The 12,585-nt window shown below is 33.9% G+C and overlaps 1 protein-coding gene across 4 annotated transcripts in view; it reads right to left on the bottom strand.

Moving 5' to 3' along the window:
• Positions 1-12,585, bottom strand: part of DPP10 (dipeptidyl peptidase like 10) — a 1,640,795-nt gene that overhangs the window by 105,716 nt on the left and 1,522,494 nt on the right. For all 4 annotated transcript variants that reach the window (XM_027562155.1, XM_027562148.1, XM_027562166.1 and 1 more), the window contains exon 11: positions 4,681-4,804. In XM_027562155.1, coding sequence (XP_027417956.1) covers positions 4,681-4,804 — 124 coding nt within the window. The remainder of the gene's footprint in view (positions 1-4,680; positions 4,805-12,585) is intronic.

The following is a 12,585-nucleotide window of genomic DNA, read 5'->3' as shown; positions in this document are numbered from 1 at the left end:
CACTAGTTTGTTCTCTGTATCTGTGAGTCTATAACTGTTTTGTTATATTCATTCATTTGTTTTATGTTTTAGGATTCCCGTATAAGACATAATACACAGCAATTTTCTTTCTCTGTCAGATTTATTTTCCCAAGTATAATACCCTCCTGGTTGATCCACATTACTGTAAATGGCATCATTTCTTTTTTATGACCGAGCAGAATTCTATTATGTGTATATACTCTGATTAAACAACTTAGGTTTCTTTCCTATTTTGTCTATTGTAGATAATGCTATTATGAAGAATGGAATGCATGTATATATTCAAATTAGCATTTGGGGGTTTTTATTTTACATATAGATATATATACACCCAAGAGTATATTGCTGGGTCATATCATAGTTTTGTTTTTAGTTTTCTGAGGAACCTCATACTGTTTTCCAAGTGACTACACCAATTTATACTCTTACCAACAGCGTACAAGTGTTTGCTTTTCACCACATCCTCCTGAACATTTTTTTTAATAGCTATTCTGATAGGTGTGAGGTGGTATCTCATTGTGGTTTTGATTGGCTTATTGATGATTAGCAATGTTGAACATACTTTCATGTGTCTGTTGGCCATCTGGAGGTTTTCTTTTGGAAATTGTCTATTGGGGCCTTCTGACCAATTTTTAATCAGGCTTTTTTTTTTTAATATATTAACTTTTATGAGCTGTTTGTATATCTTCTGTATTAATCCCTTATGAGTCATAGCATTTGCAGATACTTTCTCTCATGCACCAGATAATCTTTTAATTTTGTGAATGGTTTCTTTTGCTGTGCAAAAGATTTTAAGTTGAATTAGATCTCATTTAAATTTTTTTTTTTAATTTCTTTCACTTCAGGAGACATTTTAAAAAAATATTGGTACAATTTATGTCAAAGAGTGTTCTGCTTATGTTTTCTTCTAGGAGTTTTAGGGTTTCAGGCCTTATATTTAGGTCATTAATCCATTTTGAGTTTATTTGTGTATACTAAGTGAGGAAATGTTCTAATCTCACTCTTTTATATGTTGCTTTCTCCAGCACCACTTGTTGAAGAGATTTTCTTTTCTCCACTATATATTCTTGCCTCTTTTGCTGTGGATTAATTGACCTTAAGTGTGTGGGTTTCTTTCCAGCCTATCTATTCTATTCCACTGATCATGTCTAGTGTGTGCCAATACCATTCTGGTTTGATTGCTGTAGCTTTGCAGTATCATCTGAAGTCAAGAAAGTGTGATGCTTCCAGCTCTGTTCCTCTTTCTCAAGATTATTTTGGCTGCCTGGAGGCCTTCTGTCTTTTCATACAAATTTCAAAGTTATTAGTTCTAATTCTGTGAAAAATGCCCTCAATATATCCATTGGAACTCTTTCACCTTGAAACTGGCACTTTGTGAGGTGTTTCTTTTTTCAGTACAGTTAAGTATTCATCAGGTTTTCATCTTTTAAAAATAATTTTTGCTTCCACTGATTTTCTCTATAGACTATTTTGTGTTTATTTGTGATTTTATTTTTATATTTCATTCTTTCTAATTGCTTTGAACTAAATTTATACTTCTTTCTCTAGCTTCATAACTTAGAGCTTAATCATTGATTGAATACCTTCTTCCTTTTCTAATATAAGCATTTAAAGATATAAACTCCATTTTAATGTAGATCATTTTCTTCATCCACATAATAATAGTTTGACAAGTTATTTTTTCATTGTGCTTGAATTCTAATTTTTTTTGTGATTTTCCTTTAACTTATGAGTTATTAGGAACATTTTTAAAATTTTCAAATATTTTCCAAATATTCTTTAGTTGCAGGCATGCTGGGTTGCTTCAGTCATGTCTGACTCTGTTTGATCATGTGCATTATAACCCTCCAGGCTCCTTTATCCATGGGATTCTTTAGGCAAGAATAGTGGAGTGGGTTGCCATACTCTTCTCCAGTTAACACTCGTTAACAATTTCTAATTTAATTCTCTTATAGTCAAACAATATACTCTGCTTGATTTCAGCTTCTGCATTTTGAGACTTGCGAATATTTCCTTTGTACTCAAAAGGACTGTTGATTATATAGTCGTTGAATGAAATTTTCCTAAATATCAATATAAGTTGTTAGTATTGTCTGAATCCTTTACTATATTTATGGACTTTTTGATTACTTATTTCTTCCAATACACTGAAAATCATATTTAAGTCCCTAAGTATATTTCTATTTCTTATTTAGCTTTGTCAGCTTTTGATTATAAATTTTGCTTATGTATTTAGAATCCTTATTATTAGATACATAGGTATTTAGAATTGTTATAGCTTCCTAATCAATTGACACTGTATCATTATTAAATTATTCTGTTAATATTAAAACTTTTATTTCTCTATTTCTCGAAAAGCTCAAAACTAGAGTGGATTTTATTTTACTCCCACATTTATCATATTTGGCACCTGTACTTCCCTAATTTTGATCTGAGTTTTCATCTGATATCATGTGTTTTAGCTTAAATAACTCTCTTTCCTGCAGATCTACTTTTGATGAATTATTTCAGTTCCTGTTTATCTGAATCTATCATCATTTGTCTTCATTTTTGCAGGGTATTTTCATAGGATGTAGACTTTTAGTTTGATACATTTTTTCCTTCAGTCCTTTAACAATGTCTTTCCATTGCTTTCTGGTTTGCATTGTTTCTGGTGAAACAGAAGCAGTATTACTCATCATTATATTTCACAATATGTAACGTGCTTTTTCCTCCCAGGATACTTAAATTTTTTTTTAATCTTTTGTTTGAAATAATTTATGTAGTATGTGATGACATATTTTATCTTTATTTTGAGATTTGCTGACTTCTTGGATATATGGATTAATGGTTTTTCATCAAATTTGAGATATTTAAGTCAGTGTTTCTTATATATTTCCCACCCCAATAACTCAAAATTTGCCTTCTGTATACATAATTGAACTTATATACCAGTTTATATTGTTTTATAGGTAATTAAGGCTTTGTTCATTTTTTTCCCCAGCCTTTTTCCCTTAGGAATTTTGTTTGAATTATTTCTGTGTCTCCTACTATCACAGATTCTAACTTGTTGATAAGTTCATCCAAGCAATTTTTAATTTCAGACACAGTATTTTTCAGTCCCTGAAATTCCATTGTTCTATTTTCATAGTTTTTATTTAGCTACTGAGATTTTTCATCTGTTTACTAATTATAGCCACTCTTTAACTTGTTAAAAAAAAAAAACAGGTGAAAGCTTTTATTTTTTTTTTTTAAGTTTGTTTGTTAATTCCAATATCTACATCCTTTATAAGTCTGCTACTTATTTTGGGGGAGGTGGGTGAGTTATGTTTTCTATGTTTCTAGGTATATAACATATTTTAATTGTATGATTGATATCGTGAATGCTGTTTTGAGAATTCATTTTTATATTTTTTGAAGAGTAGACTTTGTTCTGTCAGGCAGCTAGTTCATAAGCAAATGAATTCAATTCCGTCAAGGTTTAATTTGAAGGTTTATTATAAGGAGTTTACAGTAGTTTTATTCCTAATACTTTTTCTTTCTGGGCTCTGAGTTGAACTCAGGGCTTTTACTGAAAGATCTATTTTTGCTGTTCATTGCTCCAAAGTCTCCAAGCATTGTGCAACTTGCATATTCTCTATTTGCTTCTCTTTCTGAGATAGGCCCTTTACCTACACAGCTAAGTACTGAGATAAAGACTTAAGAGATCCTTTACATAGTTTGCTGAAGTTCTTTTCTATATAGCTCCCATCCTGTGGTACTTATCCTGCAAATTTCAGCCACCACAATAGCCTCAAACTAATTCTCCCTGTCTTAATGAATCAGTTGTGCTTTTCTTGGATGCCATTCCTTTACAATGTGCCGCAAATGTGTCACCAGTAGGAAACTACAGGTTTATTTCACCTTTCATGCCTCAATTGTCTTATTGTCCAATATCTGACTATAGTTGTTTAATGAATTTTGTAAAGTTTTAGAATTGATTTCTGTAGAGATACTAGGCTGGCAACATTTACTCCATCATATCCAGAAGCATAAGTCTGAAAATTTTGTTGTTAAATAATTGAGAATTCTTTATCAAGTAACCAATATGTATTATAATAATTTAAACTTATTCAAGTACCTCCTTTATTAAGGATCTTAAAAACTATATGTATAGAATCAATTGAATATTTTATAAATATGATTATAGAATTTAAATACAATATACTTTCAAAAGTATTTAAGAATATGTTTGTTTGTTTGTTTACTATTTTCGATTAATTTAAAGACAGAGACACTTTTTTAGAAGACTAATCTGAACTACAGAAAATCACTGAATCTTTTGGAGTGTGTTTAAAAAAGACAGAAAAGAAACATCCCATGTTCTCAAGTTAATCACTGTCAAAATGTAGAGAGAAAGCTCATATTTGAGAATGAAACTAACATGGCTTGGACTATCTTTTATATATAGGAATTCATTGTTTTAAAGCCTAGTTTATTCTCTTTGGATTATCATCTGTATTTCTTACTTCAAAGTATGTAAGACGTATGAATTAAAGTATACACTGCTAACAGAATGACTATTCTACTACCTTCGGAGTTAAATACTGAAGTCTTTGCACAAATGACTGTTTAATTTTCCTTTGAGAGGTAGCATAAAAGATTTTATTTTAAGCATAAAGAAAATCAAATCATACTCACTCTGCTACAAGCACCAGTAGTGGTCTCACAGACTGTGAGGATGGAGATGTTCTGAGGTCGATTCAACCATCTGACCACCGTCTTGGTGTTGCTTACCCATTTAACCATAGTGATATAGTATTCTCTAGTTTGGAAACAAAATTAGAATTTACATTTAGAGCCAGAGAACCTGCATAGTTCCAAAAATTATACTTGTTATTTTATATACAGAATAAAGGAAACACTTTAAGGATGTCATGTTACATTAATATATATATATATATACATGTGCTTCTTCAAGTATTGACATATATAAATACAAATTATGTGTATGCATATATATGTAAACATGTGCACATTTACAAATATACAGAAAATCTGAGATTAATTTTAAAACTGGATGATTTCACAGAAGGAACATTTTAGAAAAATAAAAATAATCAAAATGCTACACCTTTATAAATAATTTGTTAATTTTTGTTGATTAGTACAGTACTAACATATGTGCAAAATAAGTAAAAACTTTCTAAGCTATATTCTATTTTACTTTTTCAAAAATATTCAATAATAAATTAAAATGCAAATCTTATTATTGATTTAATAATTATTTTTTAGGTATGACTTCCATGTCATCTCACTTTATCCATGGGGACTTGAGATACAGAGTCATGAATAGTTTGTTTTGGTCTTTTTGCTTGTGGGACAAGGGCCACTCTCAATCTTATTTATAATACTTCCTACAATTTTGCTTTTCTAGCTTATTCATTTGAAAAAGTTTAAAGCATACAAAGAATCAAATGGAGAGTAATGAAGGGCTACTGAATTTTAGGTATATTGAGGATGCTAATTATGATGACTATGATGTCCTCAGACTGGTTGTGGACTGGGGAAAGTTATATTTTTCCCTTACAGTTTATATTTTTTCATTAGAGAGTCTATGTTTGGAAATTTACATAGTATGTCACAAAATCCCCCTATCCACACATAACAAATGCACTCATCCATAATTCAATTTATGATAAGAAAAATTTAACAAAATTGCCCAGTTTAAGAATATATGGGATGCTTTAGAAATGGTTTGAAAAATGCCATCCATGTATATTATGTTAAAATTAATCCATCAGATTTTTATATGACTTAGAAGAAAAACACTTATGAAAGAAAAACCTTCTGTCCTTAGACACATCTGGGTTAGACATTCAACTACCTGAATCTCACATTATTAACATTATTGAGTAGTTAGTGCTATCTCTAGAAAATGTGTTAGCCCATCAAAGAGAAAAAAATATCAGTGGAAAGACAAGCATAACTTGTTACACAGTGAATCCTGCCATATCTTCTTCAACAAGCTCTTCAAGGCACCCAGTAGCTTTCACAACCAGGTGAGTCCCACATGAAAATTGCCTAGAAACTTAGTGAAGTCATAGAATAAAGTTCCCTCAATAAAGTTAACAAAGCAACTTTGAATAAAATATGCAACTGATTTAGGATTAATCTTTGGCCAAATCAATGGAACTTGTAATTCTTAAAAAATCTCTCTCTCTATATATATCTATATCTTGTTCATTTTCACTATGCTTTATTTTAAACTGATTTATTTTACATGTATTATGTTTGGCAGTATGAATACTAAAAAGGAAAAAAATATAAGCATCAGCTTTTAAGAAATACTTAGACATTTTAGCATGGAGAAGAATGATAATGCATACTATAATCAATCAGGAAAAAATGCTGAATTGAGATAATATATATTTATCATTAATTGGCATAAAAGTTCAAAACTGAAGGAAAACAAATTTGATTGTTACAAACAACTGATCCTAGATTGCAAAATCAAAGTGCCCATATTTATTGAAAAATGATGCCAGATGGAAGAATTTTATAAATGATCAGAAATTTGTCTCAATTAACTAAAGTGAGTGGTAGTATACTTTGTGCCAAATGAGAACTAACATGAATTATTTTTAAAATAGATAACAACAGGAACAACAAATAAAATTTAAATATTCATTTTGAGTGTTTTTCCTTTCAATATACTCCTCAAGTGAAATGTTTTAAGAACATATTTGCAATGTCTTCCCAGATATTGATACATTATATTTTTACCTATGATAGGAAATCTTGACTTAAAAGAAAATTTTTATTTATAAAAACAATTAAAATTCAAATAAAAACAAAATTCAACTGGTGCAAATTTGGTGAATAAATGATTTTTAAAAGGAAATTAACTTAGGTGTAAAATTAAGTTAAAAATTATTATTTATAGTCATACCACGTATATTTCTCTTTGATCAAATAATATTATTTTGTGCATTTGTGCATAATGTGTCTTATGTTCATAAGCAAAATTTAGTCTTATGTGAGACATTTTAGTACATATATTCATAAGGATTAGAGTTCTCCACAAAATAAAACTTGTAAAGTTCATTGGGATAATTTCAAACCATTGAAATCTCCATGATAAAGTGTTGGAAATACCCAAAATGAAAGATAAAGTGGAACTTGACACCTAAAAAGGGGAGGGCAGATCACATGCCATATTCTTTCTTTCTTTGTTTCAAGATCCTAGGTGCACATCTCCTTATGATTCATAAAGACTTTTTCAGTTTGCATGTAAATATTTAGGGTTGCTCTGAATGAGGAAGTAAGGACATGCCCTTACCTGAAAATGCCACACTATTTGGCCTGCCTGTTGCAAATGTGGCTGTCCTCCTGGAACTTCATCTCATGAACACATTAGATCTGGTGTCCCACAACCTGTGGCCAGCAAAACTGTCCCTTCCTTCTAACTGGCTTTCCTGCTTGTTCCTAGTCTCCGTGGCTCTGGATTACCCAGGAAGTCCTCAAGGATCTCTCTGGTCCTCTTGAGCCACAGAGACAGAGACAAGCAGATTAGAGGGATTGCACTCAAGTAAAGAAAGACTTTCTACTAGCTGGGTGGTCTGGTACAGGAGATCTAATTGTTCACAAGGGTGTGTGAAATGGAGGTGCCAGCATCACCAGCAGACAGGTGCCAGTCACACCTGTGTTTTCACTGGCTTCCTGTCCAATCACTCCCCTTTGTTCACAACAATCTTTGTGCAAATATGCTCACATGCTTCCAGATAATCCAAGATCTCTGCCCATTAATGTATTGTGATGACATTCATGACTAACTCACAGCTAGGTCCTCTGTTGCTGCTGCTAAGTCACTTCAGTCGTATCCGACTCTGTGTGACCCCATAGATGGCAGCCCACCAGGCTCCCCAGTCCCTGGGATTCTCCAGGCAAGAACACTGGAGTGGGTTGACATTTCCTTCTCCAATGCACGAAAGTGAAAAGTGAAAGTGAAGTCGCTCAGTCGTATCCGACTCCTAGCGACCCCATGGACTGCAGCCTACCAGGCCCCTCCATCCATGGGATTTTCCAGGCAAGAGTACTGGAGTGGGTTGCCATTGCCTTCTCCGAGGTCCTCTGTAGACCTCTGTTATTAATAGTAAATATGCATGACTTATAAGAAGGGTCATTTCCCTAAAAAAGATACATTTATTAATTATATTTTTGGAAGGCATAGACATTCATTGGAAAAATAAGAGATGCAGACTAGATATGCTTCAATTAAATAGGAATAAAAAGCATGGCAGTTTTAAGCCCAGAGTGACAGTGGCAGAGCATCACACGAATGAAACAGTCTGAAAACAATAGGTCACAAAGGCTGAATGAAAAAAGAAAGATTTCAGGTGAACAAAATAATGTCAAAGATGGAGAGTAAGGAGAACCTAAAGATAAACCATTATTTTTATTCTTCAGCCTAGAGATGAATGAACACAGGAGAAGATCACTTCTCCAAAACAGTGTGACAATTCGCTACCATGTAGAAAAATCTACATGACTTATTATTATAAAAAGATTTCCTCTAAAAGTTAATTATATATTTTTAAGTTCATACCTAAATTCTCTAACATCTATGGGAATACTGCACCTAATAAATATGGAAGTATTGCTACTAATGTTGGCACCAATAAACTAATTTGTATATTTATATATCTAATGGGGCTTCTCTGGTGGCTCAGATGGTAAAGAATCCACCTGCAGTGCGGGAGATGTGGGTTCAATGCCTGAGTTGGGAAGATCCCCTGGAGTTGGGCACGGTAACCCACTCCAGTATTCTTGCCTGGAAAAAAATCCATAGACAAAGGAGCCTGGCAAGCTACAGTCCATGGGGTCACAAAGAGTTGGACAAAACTGAGCGACTAAGTACACACCCATATATCTAACAGTTACAAAAATAAAGAGTTTTTGTTAGTTTTGAATGATTTAAGAATACCATGGTAAATAAGATTGGGAAGACAGATAAAGGAAAATAAGTTATAAAGGATACCTAAAGTACCACAAAGGGCTTCCCTGGTGACTCAGATGGTAAAGCATGCACCTGCAATGCGGGAGACCTGGGTACGATCCCTGGGTTGGGAAGATCCCCTGGAGGCAACCCACTCTAGTATTCTTGCCTGGAGAATCCCCCAAAACAGAGGAGCCTGGCAGGCTACAGTCCATGGGGTTGCAAAGAGTTGGACATGACCTAAGCGACTCAGCACACAGCACAAAGTATCACCTAGGGTAAACTCTATGTCCAAAAGACACTGATGCAGTTGAAACAGTTATATAATCTACAATGCATTTGAGAAAAATATGGCAAGTTTTCAGGAAAAGCACAAATAATACTAAGATAAATCATCTTGTATGTATAGGCTTGTGTGTGTGTCTGCATGTGTTTGTGTGTGTGGAGAGAGAGAAAGAGAGAGAAAGACTGAAACACACACACACACACACACACACACACACACACACACACTATACATACACAAAGAGAAAAAGAGACAGGGACAGAAACAGAACCAGAAACAGAGACAGAAACAGAGACTTTTCACATGGCTTCAGATAAATTATTGTGTATCCTGGTGGACATCTCCAACTCACCCCTAAAGTAATAACCATGATAAATTTCTTAAGGTCAACATTATCCTTAAATCATTTGCATTGAATAGTCTCCATTTGCCAGATCTAGTCTGGAATTTGCCCCTTGCTTCCACCGTTTCCAGAGCCTGAACTCGACCAACAGGTTCCCTAGCCCAAGAGAGACCTCTGGAGGAACTCAAAGCTTTAGAGGAGAGGATTCAGTTTAATTCTCTGGACACTCTCCCCCCATTAGGGTCTGGTTTGGCAATTACTGAATTGTTCTACCTGCTGGTCCATCCTGTTCTTTTACTACAGGCCTTTTCAGGCTTCTTAAGTGAGTCTGCCCCTTGTTTCTTCAGTCCTGAGGCAGTAAAAGCTTTATGCTATTGCAGACTCTTTTGTTGCATTCCCATCTCTGTGAGTTTCCTTTTAATCCTTCCCATATCTTTGCTGCTGCTGCTGCTGTTGCTGCTAAGTCACTTCAGTCGTGTCCAACTCTGTGTGACCCCATAGACGGCAGCCCACCAGGCTCCCCCGTCCCTGGGATTCTCCAGGCAAGAACACTGGAGTGGGTTGCCATTTCCTTCTCCAGTGCATGAAAGTGAAAAGTGAAAGTGAAGTCGCTCAGTCATGTCCGACCCTCAGCGACCCCATGGACTGCAGCCTACCAGGCTCCTCTGTCCATGGGATTTTCCAGGCAAGAGTACTGGAGTGGGGTGCCATTGCCTTCTCCGCATATCTTTGCTAAAGGTCCCTTAATTAATGCATTTCAATTGCACCTCTTGAGTGTGTCATCTTTTTAATTTTCAGAACCCTGACCAATAAATTATGAAAAATGATAACTCTTAGATCTCAAATGTGTATCTAACCAGGGAGGGCACAATAGTTTTCTAGCAAATTTCGATATGGCTAAAGTACTGAGTATTAACTATTATAGATACTGAAAATCCTAAAGCAAAATCAAGAGAAAGTGTGAGATTAATTTCCCTTTGATGTGCAGATAAATGTAGCATTCTTTGATTTGCATCATAGAATATTTCTATGTTGTTCATGCTTGTGTGTTTTTAGACCCATTAAACTAACACCTGTGCTTAGAGAGGCTAAATATAGGTGATAGGAAATTGGACTAAAGTGTTCATCAAGAATAAATGAATAAGGAAATGCATAAGGAAACATGAAAACTGAAGCATGGGGAATATTTGAAACACCATTTTGAAGTAAACTTTGATTTTGAGTTTTCCAACAAAAAGAGTAAATTATACACGTGGGCGCATTTCACATGTAACAAATTGCAGCTATATAATTGTTGTGTTGTTGTTTAGTCATTAAGTTGTGTCCAACTCTTTGCAACCCCATGGGCTATAGGCTGCAGGGTCCTATGTCTGTAGGATTTGCCAGGCAAGAATACGGGAGTAGGTTGCCATTTCCTTCTCGAAGTTACATAATTATGGAAGAAAAACAAAACATACTAACACGCTACATATATTGTGTAGATAAGGTATTACCTGACTCTTCCAAATGTAGATCAAATTCATTGCCAGAACAACATACCTGAATTACACTTAAGAACTTTTCCTTCACAGGATGCTTCTTCATTCTTAGAGGGATCTAGTATATCATTCTATATTTCTATATATTGGATTCCCAACATTTAAAGATATGCAATATCTTTTTGCAATGGGTACCTAACTTGATCACATTTTACCTCAAATATTAAAGAGAAATGTGCTTAACTAATACTCTAATAGTGACAACTGATTCCACCTTTAGAAATTTTTGTATTTGATGACACTACTATGTCCTATCTGGTGAATTCATTAGAGAGGCTCTTAAGTAATAGTATCAAGAAAGAAATCTGGACATTATAAAATTGACTTCCATTTTAAAGATTTTAAAAATTAATGAAAATTAGAAATTATTATTTTAAGATGAGGGCATTCAGTCCCAGAGAGAGATAAAGTGACTTATCCAAGGTCATATAGTAAAGTGGTAGTAGAGATATAACTCAGACACTCCAATCCAGTGCCCTTTCTGTTAGTTCAGAGTGCTAAACAAATCAGAGAAAGTATAGATCACAAAACATATCAATAATTTTCATAATCGCTTCATTTGTGTGTAAAACTTTCACTGCTGGTAAACCGAGTTCAGAAGTTGAAGTTTCATCTGATTTGGTCAACCTATACTGTATTCTATATGTCAATTTTGTGATAAAAGTATTTTATCACAATCTAGATGAAATGCTCTATAACTTGAAAGATGTTTTATTTCACTTTCTATCTCTCCTGCCAACTAATCTTAAGGTTCTACGTCAAGCATACTTTTACTTTGGACTTCATCTTTTCCATCAATAATAGGAAAAGTCGATACTAGATGGTTAATGGAGGCCTTTCCAGTGGAAGCATTACGTATATTTTTAACAACTCTTCAAGCAGGAAAAATGTCCACAGACTGAAGGCTGCACTATCTGTGAAAACCCCAAATATGATGAAAATTTCCCAAATATGTCAATGGAACACTAAGTGGTATTTCAACTTCAATTAGTCACCCTGTAATTATTTTTGATATTAAAAAAACAAACTATAAGCTTAGTTATATCATTCAATATAGTGTAAATTATATGGTTGGGAAGATCCCCTGGAGAAGAAAATGGCATCCCACTCCAGTACTCTTGCCTGGAAAATCCCATGGATGGAGGAGCCTGGTAGGCTACAGTCCATGGGGTCACAAACAGTCAGACATGACTGAGCGACTTCACTCACTTGTAGTGTAAAATCTCCAGGGATGTTGTAAATTTTCACCAGGTTAAAAATTTGAAAAGTCAATTTACAAGTTTGAGATCACTGTGGATTTCACAATCCACATGATTATTTTATTAGCTGTTCAGTTATTGGAGATTTTACTAATACTAAAATATTGGAGATTTTACTAATATTAAAATGATGCTTTTGATCCATATGATGTATTTCTTTTGTCCCTTCTGCAGGTGCTGCT

Source organism: Bos indicus x Bos taurus, chromosome 2 (genome assembly GCF_003369695.1).
Source record: "Bos indicus x Bos taurus breed Angus x Brahman F1 hybrid chromosome 2, Bos_hybrid_MaternalHap_v2.0, whole genome shotgun sequence".
Taxonomy (NCBI): domain Eukaryota; kingdom Metazoa; phylum Chordata; class Mammalia; order Artiodactyla; family Bovidae; genus Bos; species Bos indicus x Bos taurus.
Note: the sequence above shows the minus strand (reverse complement) of the source record. Positions and strands in the feature narration are given on the sequence as shown.